The following is a 17,192-nucleotide window of genomic DNA, read 5'->3' as shown; positions in this document are numbered from 1 at the left end:
TACAGGTTATTTCAGCATCTCTTTGCATCATAAGGCATTTAATAATAATTGATAATTAAACCCCTGTGGGGAAATTTATTCTCTGCAATTAACCCATCATGGATGAACCATGAGCAGTAGGCTGCCGTCGACCAGCGCCAGGGGAGCAGTTAGGGGTTCAGCATCTTGCTCAACAACACTTCCACACACTAGGAGGAGCCGGCAATCGAACCAGGAATGTTTGGTTCCTAAGACAATTGCTCTACCACCTGCGCCACGCCGCCCCTATTTCCCCATGATTTCAGTAGAAAATGGATTGCACTTATAAAATGGATTGCAGAATTATTTACTGCTGTCAGAGCACCAAGAAATGTTTGGATTTTGGGGGTAAACTACTGATTCTGATGGCCATTTTAGTAGTTGGTCTTTACCCAACTGGCCCATGTAACTCTGATATATGTCTGCATGAAGCTCAGGAACTCTCACAGTGGACATTTTGACATGTCTGTTCATTAAAAAGATGACAATCTTAAGGGTAATGACAGATAAAAAACAAGTGATTGACAACTTTAGCTCCATAACTGAAACATACAAGTGAAGATGGGTCATGGGTGTTCCTACCCTTTTCACGCACTCAACATTTCTAAAAATGAAAAAAAAAATTATAATACTAATTCCTGGTGCGGCAGGTTCTTGGGTTCCTGGCCTGATTTGGTTGAAAGGAGCACGTAGTGATCAAAACCTTGCGTGGGCCCTGCTGCAGTTTTCCTTTACTACTCTTCACGTGTCTCTGTTGTTGTGTGAGTGGGTCAGAAAAGTCGCCGTCCTCCCTCCCTGCCAACAGCAGGGGTGCAGTTGTATGGTATTTAATGATCAGGTGCTGAAAAACAAAGTTTGCCACAGTTCTGAACACTGCTGTCCTTTCATATTTAAGCAAACTCTGACCGTCAAGACGCATTTGTCCAAAAAGGAATCAAACAGCAAGAGTTTTTATTCCCCGTGAGGAGTCTGTCAAGAGAGATTACTGAGTCCTGCATTTATTGAATTCTTTTAGAATTGCCTCTGTTTGTTTCAGTGAAAGGACTCGACAGCCTCTTGAATTCCAAAGTTATATTCTGTTTATGGATTAGAAACTATCTTACAAAAGAAAAAAAAGGAAAAAAGAGGGGAAGTATATGCATTTATTACTTAAATGTGTATTCTTGTAATGGAAAATCTTTTAATTTGCAATAAAAATCGTTTTTCACGGATATAACTTTTTGACATGCATCTCGTCACCCTCTTAAAATAATCGCCTAAGTTATTTTTTTAGATTTTTCAGGAAACACAAAAAACTGAACCACTTGACACACTCTTGACATAAGCAATTTCAGTTTAGTAGGACACTGTGCAAAACTGCAGGTGGGCCATTACAAAACCAGCTGTGTCGCCATCTGACCCCCATGATGACCCGTGAGCAAGCAAAGCCCGCAGCTTTCTTGGGACCAATTCTACAGTGGAAAAAGTTCCACCAAAACATTGCACCCGACGGCTTGAGGGATTTGCTTTTCAAGTCAATGTAATGTTTTAATCATAAACTATGATCATCAATATAATTATTACACTATTATATGTATTGCTACAATAACTGGTAGATATGTCCTAGATTTGACATGTCCATATTGAGATGCATTTTTTCCAATGTGATTGATTAATGACTATATTGATTTTATTAAAGAAATGGGCATCTATTTATTATCAATTCAGTCATTTGTTCACTCACTAAATACAATCATTCATAATGTGTATACGTTCATTTAATTATGCAAATTAAATCCTCGTTCTCTTCACTACCTTTATTACTGACAGTGTGATTTCGTGTCAGGTAATTGTGCAACATATTGCATGTTTTTCAGTGTTAACCTCTCGAAAAGGTTATAGAATTGCATAACCTCCTTATATAAACGCATAATAAAAAGTACCCATATGACTTTGGCTTGTAAAAGAAAAAAAAATGTGTTTTGAAGTTAAGGCAGTAGAGAAGTAGGTCGGTCAATGAAGGCGCAGGTGCAGACAAGAGGGACGCTGGGATTTTCCATTGAGGACAGCCCGCTTTTACACCCTGTAACTGCAATTAAACATTCACTTGACTTAGACACACAGTTACAAACCCGGTGCAGAGGAAGATTGACTGGCAGCAGCATTTTACCGAAGGTTAATGCAAAACAGCATCTATACACAAGTCAGACTCGTTTGCGCGTCCGCAGAAAATACCCAATTGGTGTTTTTTTTCTGCAAGTAAAGGACTACATATCCCAGAAAGCTTTGACCGGGCGGCGGAGTCAGATAATAAGGGGGTAAATTATGAATCATTCTCCTATATGGAGACCCGCCTTCTTTAGTGACCGTGATACAACCAGGGAGAAGTGATAAAAGGCTGGCGGGGCCCGCGGGACGCAGCCACCGACACTTCATCGACACTGGAGCCCGGAGACCCCCCACCCCACCCCAGCCCCCCTTTTTGCCGGACGCAGACATGGACAAAGATGCGCGACCCAAGTGGGACAACCCACTGCAGTTCGTACTGGCGTGCGTCTCGTACGCCGTGGGTCTGGGGAACGTGTGGCGCTTCCCGTACCTGTGTCAGATGCACGGTGGAGGTGAGTGTCTTACACAACAGCCCGCCCGGTACGATGACTTTTGCACCCAAGATCTTTACACGCAAAACAACGTGGCCGCGCACACACTCATTCACGCATGTCGCCCCATGTGTGCGTTGGGGTGGGATCAGGTGATTTGTGTCTGCTGCAGCGGCGGAGATGGTTGTTGTGCTGTAGGATGGATGGATGGATGGATGGATGGATGGATGGATGGATGGATGGACGGATGGATGGATGGATGGATGGATGGATGGAGCATTCCTCTCCTCTGTTTTCAGTCCCTCTCACAAAAATCTGTATTTATTTACACACTTTAACTGTCTCAGTGGGGAAAGTCATCTATCACTAGGAGCATCCTCCCTCTGGCTTGCAAATGAAACTGTTTTTCATGCCCAATGAGTCATAGTGCACATAAAAAAACAACAAACTTCGCTTCAACAATTTTTGCACAAATTAATTAATAGACTTAAACTATCTGCATGTATGTGCCTGTCTGTCTGAAGGATTTCTTTTTTTGCATGTGCAACTGGAGCAAAATTTAATTTTTGTTCACCTCGGTGTTTGTTATCTTTTGATTTTTACCTATAAACCCTGCAGAGTAACTCCACTGCTGAATGATAGAACTCTTCTAACACATTGTAGTAACCCTTCCGAATCACAAATCATAGGCCCATTAGCTTGTTTCCTGTCATGTCTTTGAGGTAGGTTGGACATCTCCTTATCAAATCCTTATCAGGCAGAGTTACGGATAAACAGTCACTAGACTCAAAGTTGACACTAGCTGTAAACCCCAATTACATGTCATAAACTAGGGTTGAAGCTGGGAGTGACTCTGCAAGTTTATCCTCTGTCCGGCAAATGCACTATTGGGAGTGTGATCAAAGATAACAAGGAAACAAGTCAGTCAAAGAAAAACACAAACACATGGAAACCAAGATGAATATACTCTTAATAAATATTTTTTTAATTCTGGCTATTACACAATTAAAGCTAAATTATAAATGTGTCAATAAAATATGTTGAGCGGATTCAACTTATAGCTTGTTGCAGGAAGTGTAGATTCTTGAATTGATATATGAGAGTTGGTATTCAAAAAAAGTGAGGGTATATATTCAGTGTCTGATCTGCAACCGCGGACAAAGTTCAGCATTTCAACATCAAGTTTATGAATATAAAGATCTGTATTAACAGCCATATAAAGACACATCAGTTCAGGTATAGGAAACAATATAACAAGAACAACATACCAGGAAACAATTAATCTATTGCTTTTGGAAAATGATTATCTTGTAGTAAATTTCATATGCAGTAGCAGTTTCACTTACTGACAAACAGAATAATTCAAATAATAACAGATTAAACCCAGTCTTTCAGGTACTGTACTTAAAATTCAAATTATTTATTCATTGTAATTCTGTACATATGATTTATTTCTCTTAAAGTTACAAAAGTTACATGTTTCGGTAACTTTTCACTGAAGACACAGCTCACAAAGCTAATAACCCCAACTCCAAAAATTCAGATCTTTAAAAATAACAAATAAAAACTAATTTCTGTGATTTGAATTAGATATCCCCAGGGTGTGGTATGTGTTGCAAGGAAAACAATCACAAACATAAAAACTCACGAGCAATCATCAGATCAGTATCAAGGGTTTTATCATAGGTAATACCTGGGTAATAATTAGTCACCAAACCCGATTTCCGATAACAACTCCATTGCTCCACTATAAAATCCATCAATTTTTAATAGTTTAAACATTTCTTTAATGAAAATAAATATCCAGTCTTCATTTATTCATCATTAGAAACCTAATTTTCCACAAAGCAACAAATTCCATGTTGCCTGTCAGAGGATTCAGGTTGGATTGGCTCATTCTGTTCTTGTCCTCACGAGTCATGTCCTCACTGAATAACTACTGCTCAAACAGAAGAGGCTATTGAACTATTATTTCTCTAATAACTAAATAAAATAATTAAGAATTAACATTAAGGAGCAGCATGTAGAAATTCCTAAATAGTCCCCAAAACAATATTTAAATTTTAGCCATTTTTAAAAGAAAGGGAACCCAGAAACAGACAGGTTCCCAGCATCGTGCATGTTTCACATCGTTGGGGATTTTCAGCTTAGCTCTCTCTGAGCTGTCTAGGAAATGCGAAGCCAGCTCTGCAGATACTGCATGCCTGTGCGGTCAGTTCAGGAGATACATTCGTACAAGCTCAAGTCAACTCGCCGCAGCTGACTTTTCTTGAAAAAACATTTAACAGTCAAATATTATGATGAACAGCATGGAGGCGTTTTTTATTTTTAATTCAATTTGATTGATGTCAACCATAAAACACTCAAGACCACTGATGCTAAAATGATAAATTATACCAACAGACCCCCACCCATGGAGGCTACTGCAGCCACTTCTGCATCAACACACGACCAATCCATACATTTTTCATATATTTCAGAATGCAATAGCGGTTGCATATATCGTGTGGCTTTCCACTGGTACTGGACAGTTCCCTGACTGGAGACTTAGAGAGGCAAAGCCTCTTCCATGACATTGTAAAAAAAACAGATCTTGTCAATACAAGGAATCAGACCTGCAAAATAAGAAATGACCATGGAAACATTAAAAAAAAATACACAACTGGCCAATTTTCATCAGCCTGCATTTTATGCCGAAGCTAACTAAACAACAGTGCACCCAAAACTATAATACTGTGTTTACATCAGGTTAATGGATGTGTATATACAAACCATTGGAAACCATTGGTTTTTATATCACAATGGGCATGTGATGTAAATACATGTGATGTAAATACAGGTTGTAAGTTGTGTTGTTTCACTCATCTGTTGCGTGCAATTACAATTACTACCCAATTTTTGTTGGACTTTTTTTTGTTGAATTTCATTTGTTCCAATGTCTATGCAGCATATGCTCTATTCAACATATGGGCAGAGTGACTGTCTCCTTTCACCTCATAATGTTTCACCACAGTTTATTTAGACCAGCCTATTTTGCTTAATGAAAAGATGGAACAGTGGGATAAAATCTGAATATGCTGGTATTTAAACTTGAATATTAATCTATAACAGAGATTTAGTTTGTTTTGGGTTAATAAATATGAGCACTGCTGTACAAACACAACTTCGGTGATTCATTTACAAATTTCAGAGGATGTTTAATAAAAAACTGTCATATTGACATTAAAACCACATTTCTGAATACAATTACTGTCATCTCTAAGGCACACACAGCATTGATGACTATATTTTTTAAGATAGTCCGCTTTGCTTCAGCTCTTACGCACTTTGATTAGCACTTGAAGATACAGTGCACACCTCCCATTCAGGCCTCTGAAGCTTTCAATCCAGACAATGAAACCGATGAGCATAAATGAGTTTTGTGCATGATTTCATTTTGATATGCCAGTATGAATGCTGACAATATAATCACATGATTTTTTTAACAGATATATTGAGTTACTAGGTAAGTACAGGTACAGGTGTGAAACATAAACCTGACTACCTGCTTTATTGAGGGGTTATGTACAGTATTTGCTTTGGATAATACAGATGAACCTGATCAGCTGATAACTCAAGATACTGCCAAATATTTCTCCCATTGAAAAAATAAATACCGAGACACCAAAATATCTGTCTCGGTGCAAGATGATACTTGAAGGTCACATAAGTGCTGTGTAATTTGCGTTTGTCAACGTCTGCTGATATTCTGACTGTCTGCCTTCCTTAAGGGGGCTTCATGATCCCGTATCTAATAATGCTGCTAGTAGAGGGCTTGCCCCTTTTCTGCATGGAGCTCGCCATTGGTCAGAAGATGCGACTGGGCAGCATCGGAGCCTGGAAAGCTATAAGCCCTTATTTGGGTGGAGTTGGTAAGTATGGATACTGCGCATTAGTCGTGTCATACAGAAAACATGAGTAGCAAAGCTGTGATTTTAACCCTTCTGAAAGTTGACATCAAAATGAAAATAGCTTGTTTGAAGTTATCACACCCCGTAAAGATAACCGGTGTCCAGGCCCCCTGCCGAGGAGACGAAAGGACTTCTCTTGTCTTTGAGAATGGTGCAGTGTGAGAAACCCAACTGAGAATAAAAAAAAAATGATCAAAATAAAGGAAATCAAAAATTCTCACTGCTAGAGAGTTCTTGCAGCGCTATACAGTGGATGAAAGCATTGAAAATTCATTATTCTTTGTCATAATGTTGTCTCTTTTATATAATCCCTTTCCTTTAGGTCTCGCCAGTGTTGTAACATCTCTGTATCTGTGTCTTTATTACAACATCATCAATGCATGGAGCTTCTGGTACCTCTTTAATTCATTTCAGGTAAGCTGCCAAGGATAAGTTGACTGAATTCACACTTAATACACGTACTGAGATAATTATAAAAAATGTATTCTTGGAACACAGACTTAGATAATCATACAAAATTCCACACCTCATTTGGACAGTTTGGTAACATGATTATACCATATTGTGCACATTCCCAGTCAGTCCTTCCATGGGCTGAATGTCCTGTTAATGCCAACCGAACTGGACCGATAGAAGAGTGTGAAAAGGCTTCATCCACCCAGTACTTCTTCTACCGAGAAACTCTGGACATCTCTCCTTCCATCGAGGAGAACGGAGGCATCCATACAGGTCAAGCACTGTGCCTTCTGCTGGCATGGGTGATTACATACCTGTTTATTGTACGTGGAGTAAAGTCAACTGGGAAGGTAATACAAGTCATACATATGTAATAAAAATCATACTGTACACCAGAACATAGTTTATAGTTAATATGCAAATCAATAACAGAGGGAAAAAGGCATGTCGTTGTTGTAAAATATAAAGTAAATATGATCCACTGTCTAAAGTATGTCCATATGGTGGAGACAGGAGCCATATTCACTTAACAAGTAGACAAGAATGTGAGACTGAATGAATTTGGTAACAAAATAGAATACTAAACAGCCAATAAAACCACAAAGACAAATGAATTAACAATGTGAAACAAGGACAGCCGAAAGCTGATGCCTCAGGATAATGAACATACACCCTTATATTCAAAAGTTTGAAATAAAAAATATCTGTTGCTTTCCTGTAGGTGGTTTACTTCACAGCTACGTTTCCCTATTTGGTGCTTCTGATCTACCTTATCCGAGGCATCACTCTTCATGGTGCTTTAAATGGTATCAAATACATGTTCACACCCAAGGTAAGGCTGTGCTGATCAGCCAAATAAACATGTATTATAGACTATTTTGTGGCATGTTGCTGGGAGTTAAAATTGAATTAATTTGTCTTTTAATTGCATTTTCAAGAATAATTTCTGGATTTGTTACTGTTTTTTTTTTAAATACAATGTTTTGGTTTTTTTTTGCATGTGATTTTATTTGATTTTAGATGGAACAGCTTGCCAGTCATCAAACGTGGATCAATGCAGCAACTCAGATCTTTTTCTCTCTTGGTTTGGGATTTGGGTCGCTTATAGCATTCTCCAGTTACAACGAGTACAACAACAACTTTGAGCACCAGGCCATCATGATTTCCCTCATCAACAGTGGCACCTCAATCTTTGCTAGCATTGTCACCTTCGCCATATATGGCTTCAAGGCTACGGTCAACTATGAGAACTGCTTAGACAGGTGTGTGTGTGTGTGTCTGTGTCTGTGTAGTGTTTGAACTGATGCAATCCTGGTAACACAAGGCTATAGTAGGCATTGGAATTTGGATGTTTTGAGGGAATCATTACCCTGAAGGAGTGAAATACATTGCAAATACATCGCAAACGTTTCAGGGGTAACTGCCTTTTTTCTCCACCCTTTCAGGACACGTTTACTGCTGCTTAATGTTTTCAACCTACCAGAGGACAGCATTACTATGGACAATGTCCTTGAGTGGATTGAGAGGCTCAATAAAACGTATCCACAAGAGTTTGCTGCTGAAGTGAGCAATAAACTGGAAAATTGTAGCCTGGAGAAGGAACTGGATACAGTAAGTTGTTATCTTAACATGATGTGTAGTAAAAGCAGTTAACTGATCATTCATATTTAAAGTTCTTTTAGCAAGGGATCTCTTTACACATTTTTTCTCTATATATTTTGTAATAACTGTGATGATACTTTGAGTAAAGTACCTTGGAAAAGAAAGTAGCCAAAAAATAATTCTTTAAATGGCACACATACACTACCATCATGAGATGTTTGGATAACATTTAACATTTGTCCATAACTTATTAGGAACATGGAGACTTGTGGATATTAAAGGTGCTTGCTGTAATTGATCTGAAAAAGAGTATTGGATTTATGTTTCACAAACCAAACTAATGGGTGAAAGTTGGGGTCTCCAAATTCTGCTGGATGGATGGATGGATGGATGGATGGATGGATGGATGGATGGATGGATGGATGGATGGATGGATAGATAGATAGATAGATAGATAGATAGATAGATAGATAGATAGATAGATAGATAGATAGATAGATAGATTTGAAGGATAATGATAGAACATGCTGTGTTGTGCATTTGGATTGAAGCAGCAGTTCAAGGCTCCATTGGTTCAGTGTGACCGGAATGTGTATATAACATTTTCTACTAATTATTGTATTGTCTATTTCTTTAACCATTCTAATTATTTATTATTTATTATTTGTTACATTTATCTTTTGAAAGTGTAATGCAAGAATCGGAGACTGTGGCAACATAGAATATTTCATTTACAAGACCTGGTGCTTGAGTGATGTGTCCCTTTAATCCGATTTCTTGTTATGTTAAAGCTGTTTGACTATAACAAACTACTGCTTATTAAACCAAGTGTTTGTTTCCATCTCGTCTGTTTCAGGCAGTAGAGGGGGCTGGTCTGGCCTTCATCGTGTACAGTGAAGCCATTATGAACATGCCATTGTCTCAGTTATGGTCCGTTCTGTACTTTTCTATGCTTCTGCTGCTAGGAATGGGTAGCATGTTGGGCAACATCACTGCTATCATCACCCCACTGCAAGATTTCAAGGTCATGTACAACATAAGCAATGAGCTGTTCAATGGTAAGACGTAGTCTGATGTCATATTTCTAAAGTCCTATGAAATATATCTCTCTTTTTCCACAACGGTCTTCATGGATTTCAAAATAACTTTCATAGAGGAAATAGCAAAATAAACATCCTTTCTTTTCCCCCTTGTGAACTGTGTACTGTGTACTGTCAGATAGTTGCCATTTTGTTGTTTGTCAAAGCCTTTAACTGACAAAGCTACCAAGATGGGCTATACACAAAAAAGCCAGGGATCAGTACCACTAGGACAGACTTTGTAGTTATCTATCAGTAGGTTATCTTCAGGACAGGACATACTCAAGGTGCGGGGAAGCCTTATAAGGTTAAGTTATGACAGCTGGAGTTGTGGCACATAGCGTACAATGTTTCTCCTTTAGAAATGTCCTTTGTGTCAGAACCTTTGTGGCCTGTTGTACCTCACACGTGAGCGCTGGTGTCAACAATGTTTTTGTTTTAATTACATCATCAGACTCCTTTTGAAGGGTGAAGGGTGGTCTAGAAGATTCCCACTTAAGCAACATACTCCAATCAAAGTTGACTGGATGGCTTGCATAATCACCTGACACTAAGCAGAGCAATATGCATTATTATCACAGCAGAGGTGGTGATTTGTCTTCCTTTGTCCACGTGCCTCATTTGACCAACTACCTAAGATAGTTGTGTCCAGAAAACAGAATGAAAACATACTGCATATATTTCAGTCTTTAAACCAATCCTATTACGAGTGACATGGAACTTGTACTTATGTATGTTTTCAATTGCATATAAGGAAAATATTACAGTAATTATTGTATACGCTACATGTTTTATCAAGAACACACTTAATGGTATTAACCTACCCCATTTTATGATGCAGTATTTGCTTTGAGAATGCTATCAGAGAAGTACAGAGAAGTCCAGAGGGAACATTGAGTTTTTGTCGACCGAGAAAAAGCATATGACAGGGTGCCAAGAGAGGAGCTCTGGTATTATATGAGGAAGTCTGGAGTGGCAGAGAAGTATGTTAGCCTGGTGCAGGACATGTATGCTAGCTGTGAGACAGTGGTGCGGTGTGCTGTAGGGGTAACAGAGACATTCAAGATGGAGGTGGGACTCCATCAAAGATCAGCTCTGAGCCTCTTCTTGTTTGCAGTGGTGATGGACAGGCTGACATTTGAGGTTAGACAGGAATCCCCATGGACCATGATGTTTGCAGGTGACATTGTGATCTGTAGTTAGAACAGAGAACAGGCTGAGGAAAATCTAGAGAGGTGGAGGTATGCGCTGGAAAGGAAAGGAATGAAGAATAGTCACAGCAAGACTATATGTCTGTGAATAAGAGGAACCCGTGTGGAACGGTGAGGCTACAAGGAGTAGAGATCAAGAAGTTGGAGGATTTCATGTACTTGGGGTCAACAGTCCAGAGCAGCGGAGAGTGTGGAAAAGGGTAGAAGAGACGGGTCCAAGCAGATTGGAATGGGTGTCAGGGGTACTATGCGATAAAGACTACCAGCCACAATGAAAGGAGAGGTGTACTAGACAGTGGTCAGACCAGCAATGCTGTATGGCCTAGAAATAATTACAATGAAGAAGAGACAAGCGGCAGAGCTAGAGGTCACAGAGATGAAGATGCTAAGGTTCTCTTTGGGAGTGACCAGGATGGATAGGATCGGGAGTGAGTATCAGAGGAACAATACGTTAGATGTTTTGGAGAGAATGTCAGAGAAGCCAGACTGAGATGGTTTGGTCATGTACAGGGGAAGGATAGTGAACATATTGGTAGACAGATCCTGGAATTGGAGCTGCCAGGCAGGAGGTCTCTAGGAAGACCAAAGAGAAGATTTATAGACATAGCGAGAGAGGATATGGAGGTAGTTTTTGTGAGTGAGGAGGATACAGAGAATAGGGTGAGTTGGAGAAGGTTGATTCGCTGTGGCGACCCCTGAAGGGAAATCCGAAAGGAGAAGAAGAACCTATCCCATTTTAAGAATAATGATCTCAGCCAAGGTGTCATTCTGCTGACAATCCTTTTGTTTTCCAAGGACATCATGTATGACCCTCTCAGCAGAATCTACTGAGACCCCTTTTATATCTCAACAACTTCAGGTAAAGGGCTACATTGTCCTGAGGATAATGACGTTGGACTGTGTTTTTCTTGCAGGTGTAGTGTGTTTGTTCTGCCTGCTGCTGGGCCTCGGCTTCACCACCACATCTGGGAATTACTGGTTCACTATTTTCAATGACTACGCAGCTACTTTTTCCCTGCTCTTCATTGTGCTCATCGAAGTTATAACCGTCAGCTATATATATGGAATTAGAAGGTTTGTTTGTTTTATGTAGTGAATAACAAAAAATAAATTTATCCTAAGTTGAATATTGGTTAATGCTTTTACAAATATGTACCTTTCCCATAAAGCTGAAACATAACCAGTCACTGTTAGTTAGAGAAATATAACATTTGTAAAGTTTTGGAAATCTTTTCAATATTGGTTGTGTTAATTACATACCGTATGCTATGATTATTAACCATTGTGTACAATTTAGGTTTGAAAAAGACATAGAAGATATGATTGGCTATCGTCCCAACTGGTACTGGAAGATTATGTGGGCCATAGTTAGTCCCCTTCTCCTCCTCTTCCTCTTTGTTGTTTTTATCATCAACTACATCCAAGGAGGGACACCCACCTACCAAGCATGGGACAAAGAACTGGTAAGCCTTATTTTCAACCTTGTCGTCTGTTGTGCACATCATGCCTGACCACTTCTAAGCCCTTGGTGATATTTGTGCAGGATGTTACACAAAGACCTAACACAAAATATCATGTAAGTAACATTATAAAGAGACAACGTCTTGTACTGTGGAATTAGCTTCCCAATTATAATTGTAATAGGCTCCAGCATCCCCTGTGACCCTGAATAGAATAAGCAGTAGACAATGGATGGATGGATGGATTCCTGACATGGTATGGTATTCGTATTAGTCTTTATTTTGCATCACACCAATTTATCATTGTTTGAATATTCAGAAGTGTGATATAGAACCCACCCAAGGAGATTTTCCCACAATTTTGATCATATATCACAATGTTTTATTGAGAACGAATGATGGGGTATGCTCATTGACCTGTATACTCTTTGGATTTCATGCAGACTAAGCCAGAAAAAATCTACCAAGAACCAAATGGCATCCTAAGGTTTTCATTCAGAACCAAAACATGGTTATCAAAAATAATTCCCTCCTATGTTCAAAGTGTATATAGATATATGTACCTAAACAAGAGATTGAGATCCTAGAGCAACATGTCAAAGTGAGAGTGGAAATAGTACAGCTAGTGGGCTTGTCCAACGTTCGTATTCACAGTACAAAGAAACAAAGCCTGGAATCAAAGTTGATGCTGCGGAAGCAAAGTTGATGCTGCTTTCTGCTCATGGTGACGTTTTGTTATTGTGTTGACACCTCTCCAGCACATCAGCCAACTTTCTCAGGACCTGGTCATGGCGCCATCTGTAGCACCCCTGATCTTGAAGCCCGCAATCTTGCAGCCTGAAAAGATGTGTCAGAGGCTTGCGTTTCAGAGCATTGCAGAGGTAGTAGCATTCCTCGCTCCCAAACCATTGGTGGAAGTCATGGGGGCAGGGAAATGTGTCGTATGTTGGCATCTTCCACAAGTCTGACCAACTGATGTTACGGGCAGCAACTCCCTCCCAAATTGTCGAGCTTCCCTGCGACACAGCCTTGATCTTGACACGCTCTTCCTCCATCCTTGCCACCACCACCATCTTCTTCCTATCTTTGCGGTTGGCTTTGGAAAGCGAGCTGCTTCCCCCCACTCTATTCCTGCTTTACATAACTGGATTTTGCCGACGACCTCTTGGTGTTGCAGCCTGCTAACAGCCTTTTCGACTTCTGTTTGGCTCATTCCGCTCCCGGCTCGTAGGAACCCTGGTGTTTGCGCACCTTACTGCTTGATCAGTGGACTCCCTTAGTTCAAGGATCAGCCTGGTCTCGTCTTAGACATAGCCCTTACTGATGGATTGCGGTGGCATTTGGAGTGTTATCTTCCCAAAAAGGCCAGTTTTGGAGAGGCACCGTGGCAGCCCCAACCACTTTCAGATGAATGCATTGGCTTTTCCTACCAACTTTCTTGCAGTGGATGAGGCAATCTCACACATCTTCAGTTGTCATATTACCGTCCTGTAGAGGGTGAACTGGTTGCACCAGACCTTGTACTTACCTTGGAGTTGGCTTGCCAGGCCGTCTGTTAGCTGCTTCATGACAGTTTTCCCCATCTGTTTGTCAGACGGCTCGGTGATTTAATGCCTCCCCAGGCTCTTGATAGGTTGATCCGCCATGGAGGGGGATTCTCTTTCCACCGACAGCAAAGGTGGTGGAGCTGTTTCTGATGCCCCTTCTGCATGACTGTGTGATGTGCGACAGTAACCGTGCCTGTCTTTCCAGGGAAAGTCAGTGGTGATGGAGTATCCTGTCTTCGGTCAAGCTTTCATCGGGCTGCTGCTGGTGTCGTCAGTCAGCTGTGTTCCCTTCACAGCTCTGTATGTCTACTGCAAGAAGATGAAACGCCGCCGCCGTCACCACCACCACGACAAGCATCTCACAGTGAGCACAGTGTCTGCTTAGCACAAAAAAACACCAGCCTTTCAGCACCACACCACTGCCTTTCAGCACCCCCCCCCCAGACCCCTCCTGCCCCATTCTTAGAACAATGAAGGGCCACATGGGATCAAAACACAGCTGGAACAGTCAGAATGACTTGATTTGCAGGAGGGAAATGGTCAGGCTCAGAATACACTACAGATGAGGATGCATGTAAACCCTTTGGCTCCTTTCAGTGACCAGAAAATAATTTTGTTTTTTGTCAGTAGGAAAGAAAAGAAGGAAGATGTGCACAGACATAGTCACAGTATCATTTTGGAAAAATGATACATGATTCAATACTGTGAAATTATACAAAAAAAATTGTCTGTTTAACTGCCAAGCACTTATGGCACAAACAGTTGTCATTGAATTTGATAGTAGTTTACTAAATGGTCATTATAAAATGAATGTATATAGACATGTAGTTTACTCATTAAGTTAAAACAATGTAGTATCTTTTCTTTTTTTTCTTTTTATGTTAAAACATGTACGTTAAATATGAACGGGAATGGGGGGATTGATTTCATGGTAAAGTGAAATTCATTCATAGAAATATGAGATCCCAAATGTGAATATTATACGCCAATTGGATTCCAAGAGGTCATTCACTCTTTGAAGGGTTCTTTTTTTGTGTGCCTTTTTTAAAAAAGAAAACGAGAAAAAAATTACAAATGCAGAATATTTTATGTGAATAAAACTGAAATTTTTACACCATTTTCTTCTTGTTTGGAATTCAGAAAGCATATTGGATTGATTGGAATTTCTATTTTTATAGTTTACTTGTCTTCTAATTGTCTCTAGTTGTCATTCCAGTGGATTTATACGTTTGTTCTTTGTAATAAGGTTGTAAAAATTCTCTTTGCTACATACGAAGTATTTTTTGATAACTTGTATTGTATGTTTTCAAAAGGCATCATGACACTGACATCTTCACTCCACATGAAATAAAAATTATGTCTATAGATAAGTGTTGCCAAGTGATTTAAGTATTCACTACTCAAGAAAGTACACCATTTGTCCAACTTATTGCCATTCAATAAATAAGATATGGACATACCACTGCCATTAAACATGTAAAGTCAGAACTCATTAAATATTGTATCTCGTGTGTACATAACCTTATCCTTCTTTAGTAGTTACAGCTTTCAATCCTGCCCCTGAATAGCAGATGTTTAACACTTTCATAATAAAAAAAATTGTCATAGTAAGGTGGGACTGGTCTCTAGATTTTTTCCTGTGTGTGTGTTTGTTTGTGTGTGTATCTGCATATCCATGAATGGTCAGCCACATTTTTTTACTGTTGCTCATAAAATGCTTTGGCAGTTTTAAACACACGTGTTGAAAGAGTAAAAGTTAATTATATAATAGATGAAAAATAAAAGTTTAAGGGTAACTACAAGGATAAAACCTTGTGACTGTGAATGGTTAATGCATTGATGATCCAATAAAACAGAAACTGTTGATAAGAAATTTGCAGCAATCGCTTTTTGCCAAATAAGAATAATCAATTCACACATAAAATCCCTTATTGTTATTGCCTTTCACAAACACAACAAAATTGTAAAATATCACATCACCTGACACGTTTCTCAATGCAGAATTGGCAACAAATGATACCTCCACCTCTGAGGGAACTCACAGATGTATAAATGCGGGGGTGTCTGGAATATTGACTCCCTTACTTTCAAGCCACAAGATGGAGAAAGTTGTGAAAAAGCTGAGGCTAAAACCAGGTTTGTCTTTTATTGCTAAAAAGCACCTTGTTGATTCAACTTCTGTGTCTGTGTTGGACAATGGAGACCAATGGGATTGTAAGGCTCCCACTGGATTTCTTTGTATGGCTGACAATGGTTATCATGCTTCCCTAATCCCTAGATAAAGTATCATTTCTAATTATCGAGTATCCACACAACTGCAAGTTTCACTCTTGAGTGAGATGGCCTGTTCCGCTCACCCAGAGAATTAGTCAATGATACACTTCAATTGATAAAGCAATTCTTGCATTTCTGCCCGCATACATTTTTCTATCTTGATTGTAAATAGAAGTGCTGATCCTCACTCTTTCCGTTCACAAGATCAAAAATTGCTTTCTGCTCTAATGCCTGCACCGAAAATTGGGTAAAAGGGCTTCGGCCCGTCCAGCAGCTTCTGCAAACAGTATGTTGCAAAGGGACTGGAATCTAACTATTTCATTTCACTGGGTGGTTCGAAATCTAAACTGAGAGTTCTTGAGGTCAATTCTACAGCATGCACCTCTTTCTCTTAACCTGCTTATAAAACGCTATATTTTTCATTCTCTTTTCATTTTGCCGGTATTTTATCTAGGCCATTTTACAAATATATTTTATGATTGTTGCCGCCAAACTGGGTCAGGAAACGCTTGAAAAAGATGGTCTTGGACTTGTATTGTTTTTTTTTGTTGGTAAAAAATAAATGTTAAATCAAAATGAATCAATAAATCAATTAAACAGCGGCAATATAAGAGTGTGCTGGGAAAGACACTTTTCTTGAACATTTGACAGAAGTGATCCAATCCTGTTGAAAAGCTCAACCTTATTTGCATTCCATAACAAGTCATACAAACACCTTGTAAAATAAAACATTCTGTAATTCTATGATTTTTGTCACGTACTATCAGTGTATTTGTCTTTTCTTTACAAAACACCCATATTCCTGGGCTGCTAGGACCTGAATACTGCAACACTGACGCTATACCAAGTTCTGGTGTGTTCTTATATATACTCTTGCAGCAGTATTTCTGTCAGCACCTCCTCATCAGCAGCTCCTCCACAGCCTTGTTACCTTTAAAAGTGATTTCCTTTTTCATCTTTCAGTCTGACCTGCTGCCGGCAGCTCACACTGGCTAGTCTCTCTCTCTCCCTGGTTG

At 39.5% G+C, this 17,192-nt stretch overlaps 1 protein-coding gene across 1 annotated transcript; it reads left to right on the top strand.

Annotated features, from left to right (window-relative positions):
* The first annotated feature begins 2,471 nt into the window (after nt 1-2,471).
* Nucleotides 2,472-15,509, top strand: slc6a20 (solute carrier family 6 member 20). The gene is made up of 11 exons (XM_086154878.1): nt 2,472-2,618; nt 6,368-6,508; nt 6,870-6,961; nt 7,126-7,353; nt 7,725-7,835; nt 8,024-8,265; nt 8,449-8,614; nt 9,462-9,663; nt 11,810-11,969; nt 12,193-12,358; nt 14,108-15,509. Exons 1-11 carry the CDS (start codon nt 2,495-2,497, stop codon nt 14,285-14,287), a joined length of 1,812 nt encoding a protein of 603 aa, XP_086011004.1. The 5' UTR covers nt 2,472-2,494; the 3' UTR covers nt 14,288-15,509.
* Nucleotides 15,510-17,192: the final 1,683 nt, after the last annotated feature.

This window comes from Fistularia commersonii, chromosome 11 (genome assembly GCF_037954325.1).
Source record: "Fistularia commersonii isolate RoL2024-O1a breed Wild chromosome 11, RoL_Fcom_v1.0, whole genome shotgun sequence".
Taxonomy (NCBI): Eukaryota; Metazoa; Chordata; class Actinopteri; order Syngnathiformes; family Fistulariidae; genus Fistularia; species Fistularia commersonii.
Note: the sequence above shows the minus strand (reverse complement) of the source record. Positions and strands in the feature narration are given on the sequence as shown.

Bases quoted from the DNA above. Each gene is read 5' to 3' on its own strand.
- slc6a20 (XM_086154878.1), top strand. From the start codon at position 2,495: ATGGACAAAGATGCGCGACCCAAGTGGGACAACCCACTGCAGTTCGTA. The intron at 9,664-11,809 runs GTAAGACGTAGT...TTTTTCTTGCAG, and splicing joins AAGCAATGAGCTGTTCAATG to GTGTAGTGTGTTTGTTCTGC. The intron at 12,359-14,107 runs GTAAGCCTTATT...CTGTCTTTCCAG, and splicing joins AAGCATGGGACAAAGAACTG to GGAAAGTCAGTGGTGATGGA.